This window comes from Mercenaria mercenaria, chromosome 15 (assembly GCF_021730395.1).
Source record: "Mercenaria mercenaria strain notata chromosome 15, MADL_Memer_1, whole genome shotgun sequence".
Taxonomy (NCBI): Eukaryota; Metazoa; Mollusca; class Bivalvia; order Venerida; family Veneridae; genus Mercenaria; species Mercenaria mercenaria.
In genome coordinates this window covers 31,066,110-31,089,531 of record NC_069375.1, presented here as the reverse complement: position 1 = coordinate 31,089,531, position 23,422 = coordinate 31,066,110, and the positions used below count along the sequence as shown (strand labels likewise).

At 37.0% G+C, this 23,422-nt stretch overlaps 1 protein-coding gene across 1 annotated transcript in view; it reads left to right on the top strand.

The window, feature by feature from the left end:
- Window positions 1-23,422, top strand: part of LOC123552075 (glycerophosphocholine phosphodiesterase GPCPD1-like) — a 76,946-nt gene that overhangs the window by 36,136 nt on the left and 17,388 nt on the right. Inside the window, exons 5-13 of the mRNA XM_053524153.1 lie at window positions 5,079-5,230; window positions 7,943-8,005; window positions 13,304-13,414; window positions 15,859-16,033; window positions 19,960-20,098; window positions 20,624-20,678; window positions 21,386-21,478; window positions 22,575-22,701; window positions 23,340-23,369. Coding sequence (XP_053380128.1) covers window positions 5,079-5,230; window positions 7,943-8,005; window positions 13,304-13,414; window positions 15,859-16,033; window positions 19,960-20,098; window positions 20,624-20,678; window positions 21,386-21,478; window positions 22,575-22,701; window positions 23,340-23,369 — 945 coding nt within the window. The remainder of the gene's footprint in view (window positions 1-5,078; window positions 5,231-7,942; window positions 8,006-13,303; window positions 13,415-15,858; window positions 16,034-19,959; window positions 20,099-20,623; window positions 20,679-21,385; window positions 21,479-22,574; window positions 22,702-23,339; window positions 23,370-23,422) is intronic.

The window sequence follows — 23,422 nt, the reverse complement described above, 5'->3', positions numbered from 1 at the left end:
TATCTCATTTACAACTTTATGCTCTCGATGGAAACCTCATACCATGCTTCCCAGTCATCAGACCAACTGAAATAACCAAGTTAGATAACTCTTGTTTGAATTTAATTCAAATCATGGACTGTTTTTTGCGTAGAAATTTAATGAAACTTGCAACCGTATCAGGCTGTATTCCAGTAACAGCTACATTGTAAATATTGGATTGAACCTTCACACAAAACATTGTAGTTAGGGAAGTCATGGTTTTTTGCAGTTACCTGATTTGAGAAATTGGGTGAAAGTTCTGTTTCACACAGGGCACTCTATGTACAAATCAAGAATAAACAAATTGCTTTGGAAACACATTACAGTAACTGATGTATATAATTCATGCTTAATTGTAGTAATGGAAAAAACTGTAGTCTAAGACTAGTTAATATCACAAATGTAACACATGGATCTGCATGATATAACATTTTATATAAAATACCTTCATACCAGGAAAACTAATTGATTTCTTGCTATGTTAATGCATATTAGCAGATTTTGTTATATAAACAATCAGGCTGGCAATTAACACTGTCTGAGCCGGCCACTATATATAGGAGCCTGCATGGAAACCACCTCAAAACACAGATTTCATTTTAAATAAGTGTCAATGTTTTGTATTATAATATTGGAATCTCCTAGTACTATATTATCATTTTGATATTTCTTGTAAATAATAATAATAATAATAATAAAAATAGTAATAATGATAATAAAAAAACCCCACTGATTTCATTTCAAATAAGTGTTGTGGTTTTTCTTCATGCAAGCCCCAAGAATATCCAGACGAAATCTGCATGCAAGTTGTTTTCATTGTTATATAGATTTTTGTTTGTAATAAATTGTAATAAAATAGCTGTTACATAAACCTTTCCAGCTTGTTGGCCGGTCTGTCTGTCTGTCGGTCGGTCCGTTGGTTTTCGTGGTTTCCGGACAATAACTCACTAAAGGCTTGACAGATTTAAATAATTTTTGGTACACAGGTGTAACATCATGAAATACAGGTCAAGTTCGACTGAGGTCAGTAGGTCAAAGTTCAAGGTCACAGTGACCTTGAACAGTAAAACGGTTTCCGGATGATAACTTGAGAATACTTGGGTCTAAAATCATTAATTTAGGTACACTGGTGTAACATCATGAAATACAGGTCAGGTTCGACTTTGAGGTCAGTAGGTCAAAGTTCAAGGTAACAGTGACCCTGAAAAGTTACCGGATGATAACTTGAGAACGCTTGAGCCTAGGATCATAAATTTATGTACACAGGTTTAACATCATAAAATACAGGTCAAGATTGACTTTGAGGTCAGTAGGTCAAAGGTCAAGGTCACAGTGACCTGGAACAGTTAAACAGTTTCCGGATGACAACTTGAGAACGCTTAGGCCTAGGGTCATAAATTTTTGTACACAGGTGTAACATAGTAAAGTACAGGTCAGTTAGTAAGTTAGAGGTCAAGGTCACAATAACACAAAACAGTTAAACGGTATCCAGATGATAACTTGAGAAGGCTTGGGCCTAGGATCATGAAAATTGATAGGGAGGTTGGTCATGACCAGCAGATGACTCCTATTGATTTTGAGGTCAGTATGTCACAGATTAAGGTCACAGTGACCTGGAACATTTAAACGGTTTTTGGACGCTTGGGCCTAGGATCACAAAACTTAATAGGGAGGTTGGTCATGACCAGCAGATGACCCCTATTGATTTCGAGTTCAAAAGGTCAAAGGTAAGAGTGACCCGGAATATTTAAACCGTTTCCGGACAATAACTGGAGAGCGCTTGGGCCAAGGATGACTTCATAGGGAGGTTAATCATGACCAGCAGATGACCCCTATTGATTTTGAGGTCAGTAGGTCAAAGGTCAACCAAGTTCGGCTTTGGCATTGGCTTAGTTCTGTGACAACTCTAGTTTATTTAGAAGTTGTCAAATAGACAAGGGCACTATCATATGGACTGCACTTCAATTTATTAAAAAGCAGAGATAAAGGCAGAGATTTTAAACAGTTTATACAAGTTTTTCATCCAGAGTTGCATTAAGGAATGAAACCCTAGTCACTTACAAAAGAATATACATGTACTTACATAACTGCTTTTTTATGATTGTAAAATCATTCTAAAACCAGTAACATAATTATAGTTGTTCTGAACATTGTTTGCAACTATTTACACTACCTTCTGTATGTGGCAAAAATATCACTTTCAGGTATAGCCAACTACAGTGCAAAAATATCACTTTCAGATTTGTAGACTGCTACAAGCAAGAAATATCAGTTTCAGATACATGCAGATTTTCTTAGAGCAGGGTGATGCATAATAAACTCCAGGCTGTACTATGATACTTAAATATAAGCAACTAAGCTGGAATGGACATGGTCTGATATTTTGACGAGAACACAGGTGCTAGACACATAATCAAATATTTTACTTAATAAGCCTGTATATGTATATAAAAGTTCTAGCCTTTTTTTAGCTCACCTGTCACAAAGTGACAAGATGAGCTTTTGTGATCGCGCAGATCTGTCGTCCTTCGTGCGTCCGTCCGTCCGTGCGTAAACTTTTGCTTGTGACCACTCTAGAGGTCACATTTTTCATGGGATCTTTATGAAAATTGGTCAGAATGTTCACTTTGATGATATCTAGGTCAAGTTCGAAACTGGGTCACGTGCGGTCAAAAACTAGGTCAGTAGGTCTAAAGATAGAAAAACCTTGTGACCTCTCTAGAGGCCATATATTTCACAAGATCTTCATGAAAATTGGTCAGAATGTTCACCTTGATGATATCTAGGTCAGGTTTGAAACTGGGTCACGTGCCATCAAAAACTAGGTCAGTAGGTCAAATAATAGAAAAACCTTTTGACCTCTCTAAAGGCCATATTTTTCATGGGATCTGTATGAAAGTTGGTCTGAATGTTCATCTTGATGATATCTAGGTCAAGTTCGAAACTGGGTCACGTGTGGTCAAAAACTAGGTCAGTAGGTCTAAAGATAGAAAAACCTTGTGACCTCTCTAGAGGCCATATATTTCACAAGATCTTCATGAAAATTGGTCAGAATGTTCACCTTGATGATATCTAGGTCAGGTTTGAAACTGGGTCACGTGCCATCAAAAACTAGGTCAGTAGGTCAAATAATAGAAAAACCTTTTGACCTCTCTAAAGGCCATATTTTTCATGGGATCTGTATGAAAGTTGGTCTGAATGTTCATCTTGATGATATCTAGGTCAAGTTCGAAACTGGGTCACGTGTGGTCAAAAACTAGGTCAGTAGGTCTAAAAATAGAAAAACCTTGTGACCTCTCTAGAGGACATTCTTTTGAATGGATCTTCATAAAAATTGGTCAGAATGTTCACCTTGATGATATCTAGGTCAAATTCGAAAGTGGGACACGTGTCGTCAAAAAGTAGGTCAGTAGGTTGAATAACGAAAAAACCTTGTGACCCCGCTAGAGGCCATATTTTTCTTGAGAGTTTCATGAAATTTGGTCAGAATTTTCATCTTGATGATATCTAGTTAAAATTCGAAACTGGGTCACGTGCGGTCAAAAACTAGGTCAGTAGGTCTAAAAATAGAAAAACCTTGTGACCTCTCTAGAGGCCATATTTTTCATGGGATCTTTATGAAAATTAGTCTGAATGTTCATCTTGATGATATCTAGGCCAAGTTCGAAACCGGGTCACGTGCGGTCAAAAACTAGGTCAGTAGGTCAAATAATAGAAAAACCTTGTGACCTCTGTAGAGGCCATATTTTTCATGGGATCTGCATGAAAATTGGTCAGAATGTTCACCTTGATGATATCTAGATTAAGTTTGAAACTGGGTCACGTGCGGTCCAAAACTAGGTCACTATGTCAAATAATAGAAAAACCTTGTGACCTCTGTAGAGGCCATATTTTTCATGGGATCTGCATGAAAATTGGTCAGAATGTTCACCTTGATGATATCTAAGTCAGGTTCAGAAGTGGGTCACGTGCAGTCAAAAACTAGGTCAATAGGTCAAATAATAGAAAAACCTTGGGACCACTGTAGAGGCCATATTTTTCATGGGATCTGTATGAAAGTTGGTCTGAATGTTCATCTTGATGATATCTAGGTCAAGTTTGAAACCGGGTCAACTGCAGTCAAAAACTAGGTCACTAGATCTAAACATAGAAAAACCTTTTGACCACTCTAGAGGGCATATTTTTCAATGGATCTTCATGAAAACTGGTGAGAATGTTCACTTTGATGATATCTAGGTCAAGTTCAAAACTGGGTCACGTGGGGTCAAAAACTAGGTCAGTAGGTCTAAAAATAGAAAAACCTTGTGACCTCTCTGGAGGCCATATTTTTCATGAGATCTTCATGAAAATTGGTGAGAATGTTCACCTTGATGATATCTAAGTCAAGTACAAAACTGGGTTACATGCCTTCAAAAACTAGGTCATTATGTCAAATAATAGAAATACCTTGTGACCTCTCTAGAGGCCATATTTTTCAATGGGTCTTGATGAAAATTGGTCAGAATAAACGACGTCATACTTAGTTCATGTGGAGACAGGTGAGCGATAAAGGACCATCATGGTCCTCGTGTTTGTTTATTTCATAGGAATCGAGCAGAAATCATTTTTATATACATGTATAGAATGGACGTCGAAAATGACATAGATTGAAAATTGTGGTATTTGTGAAACTGTTCATCATTTTTTTGCTATTTGAGGGATTTTAATGAAATAAAAATTGTGAATGCTTGGTTTGATGCTTTCAAGTGGTGACCACAAAGAGATAACGGTGATCCAGTCGTTTCTTACAGCAGTGTTCTTGTTTGTTCAGCATGATGTTTTTGTTCCATTGGGGACCTTATATCTTTATATACATTATTATAGGCTTATTAAGTAAAGTATTTGATTATGTGTCTAGCACCTGTGATTCAGAACAGTTGATTTTTAATTGTCGGCCTACATATACTTTTTGAAGGTATGTCTAAATTCTGGAATGATGACACGGATCAGTGGAAGTGTGAGGCTGAAAACTAGCAGACTGGAAGTACGCTTATAGCTATTGTATAATTATTATTTAGGTAATTTACATCATGTGACCAGAGGCTGGTTGATAGACCAATCACAGATCAATATCCGGTTCCATGGAAACCCTATAAAGATGTGGAACACCAAATACAGGAATCAAACATACAGTATAAAATGTACACCCATAGACCATCGCTATAGAGACGTATGTATAAACTAACTTGTCAGAGCAGTTCTTTTACTACTAGCTCTAGAAATTATACTGTGAAATTATTAAATTTCGTAGGCATGAAATTTCTTGGTTTTGGTCAAAACGGCAATTTCGTGGGGATATGAATTCATGGATTTCAACTTTTGAACATAAAATGAATGGGAATTTTACTTGTTCATTGGGATTAAATTTCATGGATTGACTCAACCACGAAATCCACAAAAATTAGTCCCCAGCGAATATTAATGATTTTACAGTAATTATATTGATTTTCACATTTTTAGCTCACCTGTCACAAAGTGACAAGGTGAGCTTTTGTGATCGCGCAGCGTCCGTCGTCTGTCCGTCAGTGCGTCCGTGCGTAAACTTTTGCTTGTGACCACTCTAGAGGTCACATTTTTCATGGGATCTTTATGAAAGTTGGTCAGAATGTTCATCTTGATGATATCTAGGTCAAGTTCGAAACTGGGTCACGTGCCGTCAAAAACTAGGTCAGTAGGTCTAAAAATAGAAAAACCTTGTGACCTCTCTAGAGGCCATATGTTTCACAAGATCTTCATGAAAATTGGTCAGAATGTTCACCTTGATGATATCTAGGTCAAGTTCGAAACTGGGTCAAGTGGGGTCAAAAACTAGGTCAGTAGGTCTAAAAATAGAAAAACCTTGTGACCTCTCTAGAGGCCATATATTTAACAAGATCTTCATGAAAATTGGTCAGAACGTTTATCTTGATGATATCTAGGTCAAGTTCGAAACTGGGTCACGTGCCATCAAAAACTAGGTCAGTAGGTCAAATAATAGAAAAACCTTGTGACCTCTCTAAAGGCCATATTTTTCATGGGATCTGTATGAAAGTTGGTCTGAGTGTTCATCTTGATGATATCTAGGTCAAGTTCGAAACTGGGTCACGTGGGGTCAAAAACTAGGTCAGTAGGTCTAAAAATAGAAAAACCTTGTGACCTCTCTAGAGGCCATATATTTCATGAGATCTTCATGAAAATTGGTCAGAATGTTCATCTTGATGATATCTAGGTCAATTTCGAAAGTGGGTCACGTGCCGTCAAAAACTAGGTCAGTAGGTCAGATAATAGAAAAACCTTGTGACCTCTCTAGAGGCCATATTTTTCATGGGATCTGTATGAAAGTTGGTCTGAATGTTCATCTTGATGATATCTAGGTCAAATTCGAAAGTGGGTCACATGCCTTCAAAAACTAGGTCAGTAGGTCAAATAATAGAAAAACCTTGTGACCTCTCTAAAGGCCATATTTTTCATGGGATCTGTATGAAAATTGGTCTTAATGTTCATCTTGATGATATCTAGGTCACTTTCGAAACTGGGTCAACTGCGGTCAAAAACTAGGTCAGTAGGTCTAAAATAGAAAAACTTGTTACCTCTCTAGAGGCCATACTTGTGAATGGATCTTCATGAAAATTGGTCAGAATGTTCACCTTGATGATATCTAGGTCAAGTTCGAAACTGGGTCACGTGCCTTAAAAAACTAGGTCAGTAGGTCAAATAATAAAAAAAACCTTGTGACCTCTCTAGAGGCCATACTTTTCATGGGATCTGTATGAAAGTTGGTCTGAATGTTCATCTTGATGATATCTAGGTCAAGTTTGAAACTGGGTCAACTGCGGTAAAAAACTAGGTCAGTAGGTCTAAAATTATTACAATCTTTTGACCTCTCTAGAGGCCATATTTTTCAATGGATCTTCATGAAAATTGATCTGAATGTTCATCTTGATGATATATAGGTCAGTTTTGTAACCGGGTCACGTGCGGTCAAAACTAGGCCAGTAGGTATAAAAATAGAAAAACCTTGTGACCTCTCTAGAGGCCATATTTTTCATGAGATCTTCATGAAAATTAGTGAGAGTGTTCACCTTGATGATATCTAGTTAAAGTTCAAAACAGGGTCACGTACCTTCGAAAACTAGGTCAATAGGTCAAATAATAGAAAAACCTTGTTACCTCTCTAGAGACCATAGTTTTCAATGGATCTTCATGAAAATTGGTCAGAATTTTTATCTTGATAATACCTAGGTCAAGTTCAAAACTAGGTCACTATGTCAAATAAGAGAAAAAACGACGTCATACTCAAAACTGGGTCATGTGGGAAGAGGTGAGCGATTCAGGACCATCATGGTCCTCTTGTTATGTGTCAGTTATGGTTCGTGAAAGGAAATTATTAAGCTGGCTTGTGAAAGGGGTGTGGTTGTAGCCAGGCACTTGAGTCCTGAAACAATGCTGTAGGGAATCTGATCCTGTACCATGTAGCTAGAGAACATGCATTTTTATGACTTGTCAACAGTATGATTAAATTGACGTAATGAAAAAAGGACTGCCAATATAACTAAATGTCCATCAGATCATAAAATAGAATTGATGGGAAGAATAGCAATTGTACAGTATGCAGCTAGATAACAAAGCTAGGGAGAAAACTATTATTTAGAGCAGTATTATAAAATTCATGAAAAAAGTGTTGCGATTGCCAAATGACAGGTGAATTTACAAGGTGATAATCTAGACGTTGTGTGAATGAAAATGAGAGCATGTGCAATGGATGAAAGAAAAGTAAAATGTATGAGATATTTATAGTAAAGGAGAGTACATGTATTGTGACTGCATGCTCAATGTGTTTAGTTTGAGAGATATTATTTGTTATGTAACTTTTACACTTTACGAGACATGATTCTATTTTCAGGAGCACAGTGACGAGGAAGGAGAACATTTACCACATGCTGCTAATACATCAGTGAGGGTATCAGTAAGTAATCTTTAGCTCGACTATACGAAGTATATGGAGAGCAATCCTACTCACCCTGGCGTCAGCATCGGCGTCTTTCCACCTCCCCACCTTGGTTAAAATTTGTTTTACACTTTCTCTTTTTTCTCCTTATCTCAGTAATTACTTTTTGGATTTGCTTTAAACTAAGGGCTATAACTCTCACACCATTATTTCATGAATTATCCCCCCTTTTTACTTAGAATTTCAGGTTAAAGTTTTGATGTACTTTCACTCTATCTCAATTATTACTAAATGGGTTTGATTCAAACTGAAAGTAGTTGTTCCACATCATCTCCTGCATCATATGACACAAGGTCCATAACTCTGGTACCAATATTTCATGAATTATCCCCCACTTTTACTTACAGTTTCAGGTTAAAGTTTTGATGCACTTTCACTCTATCTCAGTTATTACTAAATGGATTTGAAATAAACTTAAAATGGTTGTCCAACATCATCACTCACACCATATGACACAAGAGCCATAACTCTTGCACCAATATTTCCTGAATTATCCCCTCTTTTCACTTAGAATTTCAGGTTAAAGTTTTGATGCACTTTCACTCTATCTCAGTTATTACCAAATGGATTTGATTCAAACTTAAAATAGTTGTTCCACCTTATCACCCACATCATATGACACAAGGTGCATAACTCTGGTACTAATTTTTCATGAATTATGCCCCCTTTTACTTAGAATATAAGGTTAATTTTGATGCATTTTCACGATATCTTAGTTATTACTAAATTGACTTGATTGAAACTTGAAGTAGTTGTCCCACATCATCACCCACATCATATGACACAAGGCGCATAACTCTTGCACCAATATTTTTAGCTCACCTGAGCAATGCTCAGGTGAGTTTTTCTGATCGCACCATGTCCGGCGTCCGTCGTCTGTCGTCCGGCGTCTGTCAACATTTAGCTTGTGTATGCGATAGAGGCTGTATTTTTCAATTAATCTTCATGAATATTGGTCAGAATGATAACCTTGATGAAATCTAGGCAGAGTTCGAAAATGGGTCATCTCGGGTCAAAAACTAGGTCACTAGGTCAAATCAAAGAAAAACCTTGTGTATGCGATAGAGGCTGTATTTTTCATTTAATCTTCATGAATATTGGTCAGAATGATAACTTTGATGAAATCTAGGCCGAGTTCGAAAATGGGTCATCTCGGGTCAAAAACTAGGTCACTAGGTCAAATCAAAGAAAAACCTTGTGTATGCGATAGAGGTGGTATTTTTCAATAAATCTTCATGAATATTGGTCAGAATGATTGCCTTGATAAAATCTAGGCCGAGTTCGAAAGTGGGTCATCTCGGGTCAAAAACTAGGTCACTAGGTCAAATCAAAGAAAAACCTTGTGTATGCGATAGAGGCTGTATTTTTCAATTGATCTTCATGAATATTGGTCAGAATGATTGCCTTGATAAAATCTAGGCCGAGTTCGAAAATGGGTCATCTCGGGTCAAAAACTAGGTCACTAGGTCAAATCAAAGAAAAACCTTGTGTATGCGATAGAGGCTGTATTTTTCATTTGATCTTCATGAATTTTGGTCAGAATGATTGCCTTGATGAAATCTAGGCCGAGTTCGAAAATGGGTCATCTCGGGTCAAAAACTAGGTCACTAGGTCAAATCAAAGAAAAACCTTGTGTATGTGATAGAGGCGGTATTTTTCAATTGATCTTCATGAATTTTAATCAGAATGATAACCTTGATGAAATCAAGGCCGAGTTCGAAAATGGGTCATCTGGGGTCAAAAACTAGGTCACTAGGTCATATCACGTAAAAACGTTGTGTATGCGATAGAGGCGGTATTTTTCAATTGATCTTCATGAATTTTAGTCAGAATGATTGCCTTGATGAAATCTAGGCCGAGTTCGAAAATGGGTTATCTGGGGTCAAAAGCTAGGTCACTAGGTCATATCACGTAAAAACCTTGTGTATGCGATAGAGGCTGTATTTTTCAATTGATCTTCATGAATTTTAGTCAAAATGATTGCCTTGATGAAATTTAGACCAAGTTCGAAAATGGGTCATCTGGGGTCAAAAACTAGGTCACTAGGTCAAATCAAAGAAAAACCTTGTGTATGCAATAGAGGCTGTATTTTTCAACTGATCTTCATGAAATTTAGCCAGAATGATTACCTTGATAAAATCTAGGCTGATTTCGAAAGTGGGTCATCTGGGGTCAAAAACTAGGTCACTAGGTCAAATCGAAGAAAAACCTTGTGTATGCAATAGAGGATGTATTTTTCAATTGATCTTCATGAAATTTGGTCAGAGTGATTGCCTTGATGAAAACTAGGTCGGTTTTGAATATGGGTTATCTGAGGTCAAAAACTAGGTCACTAGGTCAAATTAAAGAAAAATCTTGTGTATGCGATAGATACTGTTTTTTTCAGTTGATATTTATGAAATTTGGTCAGGTTGATTGCCTTAATGAAATCTAGGTCGAATTTGAATATGGGTCATCTGAGGTCAATAACTAGGTCACTTGGTCAAATCAAAGAAAAAAACTTCTGTCAGTTGATCTTCATGAATTTTGGTCAGAATGATTGCCTTGATAAAATCTAGGTCGAGTTTGAACATGGGTCATCTAGGGTCAAAAACTAGGTCATATCTAAGAAAATGCTTGTTTTATCGCAAGAGACCAATTTTTTGGTCCAATCTTAATGAAAATTGGTCAGAATATTTGTTTCCATGAAATCACTAGGTCAAACATGTTTTACACTGTTATGGAGTGTTTCTTAGGTGAGCGACCTAGGGCCATCTTGGCCCTCTTGTATGAATTATTCTCCTTTTTGCTTAGAATTATACTTATTTAGTGTTTTGATACACTTTATCTTTACCTCTCTTATTAATCCCCCGCCGTGGCGGAGGGATTATAGGAATGGTCTGCGTCCTTCGGTCCTTCCATCCATCTGTCCTTCCGTCCTTCTGTCCGTAGCAAAATCGTGTCCGGTCCATATCTCATAAACCCCTTGAAGGATTTTCATGAATCTTGGATCAAATGATCACCTCATCAAGACGATGTGCTGAACCCATGAGTCAGCCTTGTCGGTTCAAGGTCAAGGTCACAACTCAAGGTCAAAGGTTTGAGCCTGCCATTTTGTGTCCGCTCTATATCTCATAAACCCCTTGCAGGAATTTTATAAAACTTGGGTCAAATGATCACCTCATCAAGACGATGTGCAGAACCCATGAGTCAGCCATGCCGGCTCAAGGTCAAGGTCACAACTCAAGGTCAAAGGTTTGAGCCTGCCATTTTGTGTCCGCTCTATATCTTCTAAACTCCTTGAAGGATTTTCATGAAACTTGGGTCAAATGATCACCTCATCAAGACGATGTGCAGAACCCATGGGTCAGCCTTGTCCGCTCAAGGTCAAGGTCACAACTCAAGGTCAAAGGTTTGAGCCTTACATTTTGTGTCTGCTCTGTATCTCCTAAACCCCTTGAAGGAATTTTATCAAACTTGGGTCAAATGATCGCCTCATCAAGATGATGTGCAGAACCCATGAGTCAGCCATGCCGGCTCAAGGTCAAGGTCACAACTCAAGGTCAAAGGTTTGAGCCTGCCATTTTGTGTCCGCTCTATATCTTCTAAACTCCTTGAAGGATTTTCATGAAACTTTGGTCAAATGATCACCTCATCAAGACGATGTGCAGAACCCATGGGTCAGCCTTGTCCGCTCAAGGTCAAGGTCACAACTCAAGGTCAAAGGTTTGAGCCTTACATTTTGTGTCTGCTCTGTATCTCCTAAACCCCTTGAAGGAATTTTATCAAACTTGGGTCAAATGATCGCCTCATCAAGATGATGTGCAGAACCCATGAGTCAGTCATGCCGGCTCAAGGTCAAGGTCACAACTTAGGGTCAAAGGTTTGAGCCTTCCATTTTGTGTCTGCTCTATATCTCCTAAACTCCTTGAAGGATTTTCATCAAACTTGGGTCAAACGATCACCTCATCAAGGCGATGTGCAGAACTTATAAGTCGGCCATGTCTGCTCAAGGTCAAGGTCACAACTGAAGGTCAAAAGTTTGAGCCTTCCATTTCGTGTCCGCTCTATATCTCCTAAACCCCTTGAAGGAATTTTATAAAACTTGGGTAAAATGATTACCTCATCAAAACGATGTGCAGAAATTATGATTCAACCATGCCAGCTCAAGGTCAAGGTCACAACTAAGGGTCGAAGGTTTGAACCTTCCATTTTGTGTCCACTCTGTGTCTCCTAAACCCCTTGAAGGATTTTCATCAAACTTGGGTCAAATGATCACCTCATCAAGAACTCATGAGTCAGCCATGTCAACTCAAGGTCAAGGTCACAACTCAAGGTCAAAGGTTTCAGCTCTGTATCTCCTAAACCCCTTGAAGGATTTTCATGAAACTTGGGTCAAATGATCACCTCATCAAGACGTTGTGCAGAATTCATGAATCAGCCATGTCAGTTCAAGGTCAAGGTCACAGCTAAAATCAAAGGTTTACCCTTTCGCTATCCATAGCAGTGGCGGGGGATTTAGCTGTCTTTCAGAATGCCTTGTTACTTAATATTTTTGACACAGACACAAGCTATTGTGCAATATCTTCATCCACCATTGGAGTCATTAAACAATCAGTGACAGCTCCAGCTTCCTCAGATGTGCCCAGTTTCACTATCCAGCATTGATGTAGTCGAGAGTGCTATCTCCTGTGACAGCTCTTGTTTTGTTTCCTGTTTATTGCTTTTCTCTCCTTACACCACAACCCCACCCCCTCCCCATCTCCCCCTACACAAAAATGCTTTTTCTCAATTCTTTCCTTAAAATTCCAAACTTTTATATGTTATATTGTTTTGAATGCATTTAGCAACTTTGTAAGGTTTTGTTAAGTTAACAGTAAAGCATGATAAAAAATGCTTGCTGCCATTTCTTTGAAAGCATAGAATTGAAGACATGAGCTGTGCCTTGAGAAAACATACATAGTGGGTTTGCGACCAGCATGGATTCAGACCAGTATGCGCATCCGCGCAGTCTGGTTAGGATCCATGCTGTTGGCATTCAAAGCCTATTGTAATTAGAGAAACTGTTAGCGAACAGCATGGATCCTAACCAGACTGCATGGATGTGCAGGCAGGTCTGGATCCATGCTGGTCGCAAACCCACTATGTTGGTTTTCACATGGCACGACTCAGTTATGGATTATAAAAAAGATTAATATTGACAATGATTAGAATTTCTATCATGATAACTCTGACATTTTATTAATGAGATTTATTTGATTTTATTGTTTTTTCAAGGTGTTAGAAAAAGGTCGCTCAGTCCCCCAGGTGCAGTCAGAGTATGGGGCCATATACACACCAGACTGCTATATGAGCTTCATGGTACAGACTTTGGAACTAGAGACAACAGTATGTATACCCACTACATTATCTGCTGTATAGAATATAATAAAATCTGTCACTAGATTTAGAATCAAATGGAAATGGAAATACCCTGTTCAGGAGTAACTGTTTTGGAGTTAACATGGTTCTGCCATGTTATTGACAAAATAGTTACCCCTGAATAAGATATTTCAATCTATATCTACAACCAGTGGCAAATTATTTTTCTTGCATACCAAATTTTACAAGTTATATAATTTATACTTTAGCAAAAGGGAATAATTTCTTTGTACTGCTCATTCTTTTAAAGTGTTGGAGATTAGATTTCTAAATAGAAATACTGTTATGACATTTCAAAGACCTGAAACAACAAAATTCCAGTTAAGTTTTATTCTTGCTGGCTTGAGTAAAGTCACTAGACATGCCAGTCCAGTGTGCAGGAAAAATGCTGTTTTATTTCTACCACAGTTTTATAACAATCAGAAAAATAAATTGTTTGATTACTCTAACCCTTATGGTGCTGAGCACGACTGAGTCTGCCTTTCTGATCATGATCTTCACTGTTCGCCATTCAGTCAGTATCTTTTTGGTAAGCACCCCTTTTAACAGTTAATAGTACTGTCCAAATTGAAAGATGGACAAGTTCATTATAGAAATTTAGCAGGGTAAGGGCTAATAGAGAAGGATAGTGTGGACAATCCTAGAAGGATCTTGGACTGTTATGTAAGAAGAAGGGGAAGAATTTACCTGTGCTTACTGTTTTCAGTCACTTAATAGGTGCTATTTGCAGTAATCTATAGTACACCGGTACATCGTAATTATCCTTTACCCTGCTAAATTTCTAAAATGGACTGGTCCATCATTCAGTTTGGGCTGTGCCATTTATTATTTGAAGGGTTGTTCGGTGAAAATTTACTGACTGAATAGCGAACAGTGCAGACCATGATCAGCCTGCACGGATGTGCAGGCTGATCTTGGTCTGCACTGGTCGCAAAGGCAGAATCACTCGCTGCCAGCAGGCTAAAGGTTAAACAACTTCTTCTCATAAACCGCTTGCTGGATCACCACCAAACTTGATCCGTAGCATCCTTTTTGTTTGTAAGTTTATTTGTATTCCCCACTGGAAATCCGTAAGGATGACTCCTTCAGACAACTTTTGGTAATGTTAATGGGAGGATAGTGCAAGATGCAGAAGATACTCCACTTCCACAAGCATCCCTTTGTACTTTAGTGGTGTGCCACATGTAAAGCACCAATACACAGGAGCATTATTCTAATGTAAAACTTGTAGTTGGAGGAGTGGGGGCTCAAACTGAGGACCCCTGGTGTTGTAGTAAGACAATGTTACCAATGAACCACTGCATCCTTGTAACACTTTCTCTCAAGCTTGTTTAATTGGTTATGCTTGACCCCTTCAAATGGCTACCAAAACTAAAAATAAAATAACCTTTTACTAAATTTTTTTAAACTGCTTGATATTATCTTTTGTGATACAGTGTTTTCTGACATATATTCAAGGTCAAATTGTAAGCTTCAGGTGAGTGACTATCAATCTGACTAAAGTACATCTCCAGTTACGCTACACTTAGGATCTGAAGACATGCTATTGATAGCCTCGTTCTGACTACCCTTCCGCTAGCCAATCAGAACCTTACAACATTTTGTGTGTGAAAGTAAAAATTAAAAAAAATCTATATTTAGCCTGGGTTTTTCATCTTTACAATTCTTATGACGACCACATTGCGACTACGCCCTCGTATTTTGAGAGAAATCATATGTCATGGTATGGACTTGGCCACGTAAGGTGTCAGACAGCTGGTTAGCTCAGTCGGTAGGGCACTCGCCGGGTTCGAACATTGGACTGACTGCACATTTTTCTCACCCTTTGACATTCGAAGCTATTTTGATGGTTCAGCCAAATGCTTGTTGAAACAAGTCGTCTGATTGGTTCAAATAAAAATAGATTTGCGAAAATAAAAATAACAATATCGGGAAATCCAAAATATACGGAAGACGAATGTGAATGGATCATTCTCAGATCTTCGTTTGGAAGATCAAGTACTTTAGTCAGATTGAGTGACTATATGCCATGATAGCGCATTTATTTTCATCTTACGTATAATCAATATCAGAGCAGATTGAGTTAACAGCAAAAAGGTCCAGTATTTCTTATTTCCATTGCAGTTTAACTGCTTTTTGCTAGACAGAGCATTAAAACTTGTCTTTCTAATGATGTGCACTGATGAAAATACAGAAATATGTATTTTGGAGAGGATTGATAATGCCTACCAGCCGTTTCAAGCCTTAATTGGTCAGTGTCAGTTTGACAGACAGAATTATGACTTGGCAGTTTTCTTGATTTACTTACAGTTGCCATTAGAGCAGAAACTATAGTTCGTTTACAGTGGTACTATCTCAAAGAAAGTTTGAATTTTCTTTGATTTTTGAAAAATTTGCAATCATTGCTGCAGGGCTTTCAGCTGGATTTTTATGTCCATGAACGTGCTGGAGAAGATGATGCCAAGGACAGCTTGCCTCGTCATGTCGGATATGCCTTCATACTGCCTTTGGATATATATCGCAGTGTTGACACCAAAACAGTGCCTATCACCAGCCTTCATCACAAACCGCTTGGACAGATAAAGTGTAAGTATTGTTCTTTGTTATTCAATAACAAATTATATGTATATTTTAACTTTTTTTTTAAGCAGCTACCTTGCTTTAGCAACCAGATTATGCCACTTTCTAGCTGGTTAACACAATTTTGACTGTGTATGCATAAAAAGCTCCTCTGAAAAATACAACATCTAAGCCGTGAAGGAGTATCTTTGAAGCTAGCATGAATTAGTGGGCACTATTGCACATTATCCTATACCTATCGGCAGTTCAGACTTCTGGAAAGTTGGGAAAAATGGCCGGACATTCAATCCGGCATTGTCTAAAAATCTGCTGGACTGAAAAACAATCCACCAGACTGAAAATGAACTTGTAATGTAGAACCAAACAAAGCCTCTATAAACTACCAGTTTAACATGCTGTTTTACAGTTTACGCACAAATCTTCGCCATTTATTATTAATTAAGATAGAACCTCTTCATTTCATACTCACTTTTGCTTTCTGTACGTTCAACTTTACTTTGCTTGGGAGAGTATTCCACTGTCGAATTGTCCTTGGAAAAGAGATTTTAGAGTCAAAAATGTTTGTATGAAATTTGGTAGGGGTTGATGTGATCATTGGGTACATGGATTAGGTTATATCTCATTTTGCAAAATAGGACCAGAAAAGTTTGATGATGATGCTGTTTTAGGGTATAGAATTTGAACAATATCATACTTGGGAATGTGTGATGGTACAAATTCACGTGGTCAGTAAACATTTGCATAAAATTAAATGTCATGAAACCCTTGACATACTGTTCTTTCTGTATTTAGTTCCTTTAATCATGAAGTTATGCTCTTATGCCATGTCTCCTTGTTTTACAGAAAAGAATAAGATTGTCCAAAATGTTTATTGGCATGGGCACTTATCAAAATATGTTGCTTTATTATACAATAAGTTGAATAGCCTTATATGAGCCGCACCATGAGAAAACCAACATAGTGGCTTTGCTACCAGCATGGATCCAGACCAGCCTGTGCATCCGCGTGCAGGCTGGTCAGGATCCATGCTGTTCACTTTCAAAGCCTATTGCAATTAGAGAAACTGTTAGCAAGCAGCATGGATCCTGACCAGACTGCGCGGATGCGCAGGCTGGTCTCGATCCATGCTGGTCGCAAATCCATTATGTTGGTTTTCTCATGGCGCGGCTCAGTTATTAACAATTCACAAAGAATTTGATTTCTGGAGGAAAAGCAGAAGCATTCGCACAAATGATCAGATGTAAGATTTATTTGAAAATGGTCTAGTTTATGTATTTGTCTTGTTTAATTACAGTTGAATACACATGTGTGAAGCAAATTAATGGATATTTGTACAACCTTTTACAGATGGTCACTACACATACTTCTAAACATATCTTATTAAGGTACAGGTGAGTTATGTTGTAGTATTCAAAGGCGGGCAAACGGCAAGAATGTTTGAATCGTACGAAAACTGGCAATGGTTTAATTCCATTTTACTATATTCCAGTTGACTGTCTTGGTGGAGCCAGCTATCAGTAAGCATATTTTTGTATGTAATGTAGAAATACAGTGAAACACTGCTCGCTGGAGCATAATTATGTGACTGGAGAACCTTGGCTTAATCGAGCAATTCATCATTTTCCCTCTATTTCCTGTATATAATTACCATAGCTGGGTAGTGTATCGATAACTTTCTTGCTCAAGAATGACATCTGGTCACTCTATCAATCTATTCAGTGTCACCACTGAAAAACATGATGAGCACAGGTGTCAGAATGGTGTCTTTAGCAGTCGAAATAGTACGATACATTCAGAATTTCTAAAATGCCATGAGAATCGCATGATATATTATCATATTATCCAGTTAATTAACCCTTTCCATGATGGACACGATTGGTTTTGCCTTTGCGACCAGTGTAGATCATGATCAGCCTGCACATCTGTGCAGTCTGATCATGATCTGCACTGTTCGCTATGCAGCCAATATCTTTTTGTAAGCACCCCTTTTAACAGTTAATGGTACTGTCCAAATTGGAAGATGGACTAATTTTTTATAGAAATTTAGCAGGGTAAGGGTTAAAATATTTTTATGCCAATAAATATGAGCCGATAGTGAGATTGTTTATTGATGAAAAGTTGATAAAAGATTTTCTGATCAATAACTGGTAGCATCAGATTAGCCCATACCCTGCTAAAGTTCTATATTGAACTTGTCCATCATTCATTTTAGGCAGTACCACTTATTATTCAAAGGGGTGATCACTGAAAATTTACTCATATTGACTGAATAGCGAATAGTGCTGACCATGATCAGCCTGCACGGATTGGTCTGCACTGGTCGCAAAGGCAATATCACTTGCCGCCAGCAGGCTAAAGGTTAGAGCAATAATACAATTTCATACGTACTCACAGTGTAACATCCTTTTTGCTTGATCGGGAAAATAATTATGTAAGTGAGTATATGTTGAAAATTGAGCACATTCCTTTACAAATAATAGTGGAAGAAAATAATATAAAATTGGATTGGGAATGCTTGCTGTATTGTTTTCAGTGGGCGAGGGTCGTTAAACTTGACACAAAATTTAATTTTATTAATACAAATAAAAGCTTAAAGAGCTTTCTTGTTTCTAAAAGTGCCATTTACAAATAACATATTGAATTATCTTTCATAGGAAAGATTTGTGATACTTTTTAGCTTGACTATTCGAAGAATATGGAGAGCTAAACTACTCATGTCGGCATTGGTGTTGGTTAAAGTTTTTATGAAATGGTAATATCTTGTGTACGATCAAAGATATTTACTTCAAACTTGGAACACTTGTTTATTATAACAGTCTCTACCTGTAGGTAAAACTACGTAACTGTGTCAAGTATTTTGGCTGAATTATGGCCCTTCTTGGACTTGGATTCAGATTTCATACAAGTCCATGTTTTGTAGCAACTATTTGACATGTGGCTTTGAAACTTTGAATACTTGTTTATTATATTAGTATCTACCTGTAGGCAAGAGTACATAACTGTGTCAAGGGTTTTATGGCCCTTTTTGGACTTTGAAATTGGTTCAGTTTTTGTACTAGTACATGTTTAGTCAAAACTATTTGACATGTGGCTTTGAAACTTTGAACACTTGCTTATCATCATGATTTCCATCTTTAGGCAAGAGTACATAACTCTGTCAACTATTTTGGCTGCTTTTGGACTTGGAAATGAGTTAAATTTTTCATACCAGTCCATGACCACTTGTTAACCATCATAGTTTACATATGAAGGCAAGACTACATAACTAAGACAAGGACTGTAGCTTAGTTATGGCCCTTTTTGACATAGAAATTAGTTAAGTTTCGCATACCATTCCATATTTTGTCTCATTTGTTTAATATATGGCTTTGAAACTTCGAACACTTGCTTACTATCATGGTCACACATTGCCATATAGTGCAAGACTTATCCAAATCCACAAATACAGGTACATTGTCTTATCTATTTTTCTTCTTTTGTCTGAAAATCTTTGATAATATTTAGACCCCATACTTCCATCAGTTCTTCAAAGAGTCGAGCACGCTGTCAACAGACAGCTCTTGTTTCTTAATATAACACATGTCTAATCATTACACATTACCATTAATTGGTAAATAGACCGATATATCCTCCGTAAGTTAGTTAGAATTTGGGGCGCTCAAAACCACGTATAAAATGAGAATTTCGTGTAGCCCCGTGTATCCTCCAGCGAACAGTGTTTTATTGTACTAATCCTGTATATGACATTACAGGTCTGGTCCACACACTGGAAATTATTATTATTAACCTTGCATTACAGTTGATTTTGGAGCCTGTAATTTGTAGTAATCTTGAGCAACAAATTTTGGAATGTTATCAATAACGGGTACTGGAATTTTTATTTGCATGTATCATAGGATTCATTTTGTTGTTGTTATTCTTTGCAAATTTAGTTGAATACTTGGTCGTGAAGGCGATGATTGGACGCAAGTTTGGTATGGAAGTATCGTATCAGAAATACTGGAAGCATTCGCGGGAGCCGCTAGATATCGGTCATAGAGGGATGGGAATTAGTTATGCTGGCAGTAACATGTAAGTTATTGTGTTGTGTCATAATAAAGTTAATTCTGTGAAATTATTATTTTTTGTGGGGGACACATTTTTGTGGATTTTGTGGTTGAGTCAATCCACAAAATTTATTCTCAACGAAGCTGTACAATTTCCATTCATTTTATGTTCAAAGGTCAAAATCTACATATCTGTATTACTTCAAGTTAGATGTTTTGGCTAAAACTGCAAACTTTCCTGCTCATGAAACTAAATTATTTTGCAATATTTATTGTACTGTGTTGAAATTGTTTTCAAACACTTACTTTTCACACAGCTTCTCAATATATTATATATGTACCTGGCAGGTCAGAATATATATGCCCTGCAAATGATACATTGACATACCAGTGTAAAGTGAAGATTTCATTTAATAACAAGCCTAGTGTTGTCACTTGTGTTTATGAGCTTAAATGTTCTGATAGTTTTTGTTATGGTCTAATAGCATATTCTATTGGTGTTTATTGACATACAAACAGTTAAGAAGTAAAATATTTACCATAATTTCAGGTTGGCCACTGTCCCAGAAAACACCGTAAAGTCCCTCATGGATGCTGCCAATAATGTGAGTATTTCTACTTCCTTGTATACAGTAAACCCTGTTTTAGCAGTCACTTCTCTTAAGCAGCCAACCTGTCTTAAGCAGCCAGTCAGTGTCTCATTTCCCAAAATGGTCACTCATTCTATAAATTACCTGAATTAAGCAGCCACCTGCTGTAAGCAGCCACTTTTTCCCACTCCCTTGGCTGGCTGCTTAAGACAGGTTTTACTGTATGTTTTAGGTTTTATTTGTGGCCACATGTCTTGGAAGATTTAAGGTGACATCATTACTTTCAACATTGCTGTGATATTCTGAAGAGCAAACTTTAAAATGTATATTGCATGTAGACAAGTTAATACATTCTGTGGCAAAACATATCCAGTCTTATCCAGAGCTTAATTAGTAAATTTAATTGCTATTTATGTTTTGTATTACTAAGTGGAATATTGCATGCCACAAGTGATTACTGTGAAATCATTAATATTCGTGGGGGACTAAATTTATTGGATTTCGCGGTTGAGTCAGTCCACGAAATTTAATCCCAACGAACAAGTAAAATTCCCATTCATTTTATGTTCAAAAGTTGAAATCCACGAATTCATATCCCCACGGAATTGTAGTTTTGACCAAAACCGCGAAATTTCATGCCCACGAAATTAAATGATTTTACAGTATTTCGGAAATGTAAATGATGTGGAATTCCTGATTATGATTCACCATTATATCCACAGGGAGCAGATTTTGTAGAATTTGATGTACATCTCACTAAGGACAAAGAAGTAATTGTATACCATGATTTCAAAGTGAATATCACATATAAAAAGGTAATAGTGTAAATTTCTTTGTTTGAAATAAAGGTTTTCCTGCTTGTTGCCAGCAGCATGTGGAGTTAAAATTTTGATGCCTAAACAGTGAATTTCCATGAGAAAAAAATACTATGAATATAAGCAGCAATTGTGAGACTGTTAATAGATTTTCTTATAACACTTCACTGTATTTTGTTCTTTAAAACTTGATAAAATTTCATGAGACATATCAGGTTTTCTTGGTTGATTATAATGTTTTTGTTAAAAGCAGAACTCAAAATGTACGTACAGTGAAAACTCTGAAATGATGTGGATTAGTTTCACAATTAATTTGATAGGCTGATCTGTAGCCATTTACTGAAATGTTGTTTCCAAACAATAGCTGAAAACTGTGATCAACTTTCATATATCATCAGTAAATTACTATGAAATCATAAATATTCCTAGTCCTAGGGGACTGCTTTTCACTGATTTCATGTTTCAGTCAGTCCACAAAATATAATCCCAACAAACAAGAAAAGGTGCCATTCATACTATGTTCAAAAGTAAAAATCCATGAATTTATATCCCCATGAAATTCTATTTTGGTCGAAACCACGAAAGCTTTTTCCCACAAAGTTAAATGATTCACATATGAGTAATTGAATCTGATTTGTTCAAACTAAAAAAAAGCCATTGCAGTAAAACATTGTTACTTTGCTCAGGTGACTTCATTCTATTTATCTCTGCTTTGATAAAGATCCTGCTGGCTAAACTGCATGAAATCAGCCTGCCTGGATTTGTGACTACCAGCTCAGTATGCCACTTTCAGGATGTTGAATACTTTTATTATTGCATGTGTGAAGGTGTATCTTTAAGATAACTCTTTAATTTGATGCTTGTTAAACTAAAGAAAAAAAATCTAGATAGGTAAAATAAAAGAGAAATGCTGTGCTCACAAGTTTGATTATTGGTTAGGACTCTTTAACAACACTTTTAAAGAGCAAACATCCCACTATAGAGGCAGATAGTTTACTTAACCAGACAAACTGTAAAACAAAGTTTAACACTGAAACTCCAGTGCAGTGTTGCATAGTATTAATAAAGATGTTTTTTGTGTTGCTGCAATTTTCAGAAGCAGAATGGTGGTATAGAGCTGCTGCAGGTTCCGGTGAAAGATCTTAAACTGGCTGAATTACAGCATATGAAGGTATGTTTACATGTTTATTATGTAAGGGTATCTTTTCAGCAAAATGGAAATTAAGGTTTATATTATTCTGCCTTTGCGACCAGTGTAGATCATGATCAGCCTACACATTCATGCAGTCTGGTCATGATGTGCACTGTTCGCTGTTCAGTCAGTATCTTTTTGGTAAGCACCCCTTTTAACTTTTAATGGTACCTGTCCATATTGGGAGATGGACAATTTCATTATAGAAATTTAGCAGGTAAGGATTAAAATCCCATAACCCTGGAAAATTTTCTAAAACCCCACATTATTACCCTTTAAAGTTCAAAGGTCAGATAGCTAACCTTTGTCAATATCTTCTAACCTACATGGAAGGGTTTGTGAAACTGGTAATAAATATTTGTCTCGGAGCACTTGAAGTTCATGAAATTTCATAGATTGGTACAACTTTGAAGTTCATGAAATTTCTTAGATTGGCACAACTTTGAAGTTCATGTAATTTCGTAGATTGGCACAACTTTGAAGTTCATGACATTTCATAGATAGATTGGCACAACTTTGAAGATATGAAATTTTGTAGTTGGCACATCTTTGAAGTTCATGAAATTTCATAGATTGGCACTATATTTGTTTCCCAAAAAAAATATCCCCCAAAAAAATTTTAATGATTTCAGGGTATACAGTAAATAACAACCATATTTGTTTTTTCAGCTTTGCACAAGCCAAGACCAGAAAACATTGGTAAGTTTGGGCATTATATGATGGTTGTTGTGTTCCTATGTGTAATTACTTTT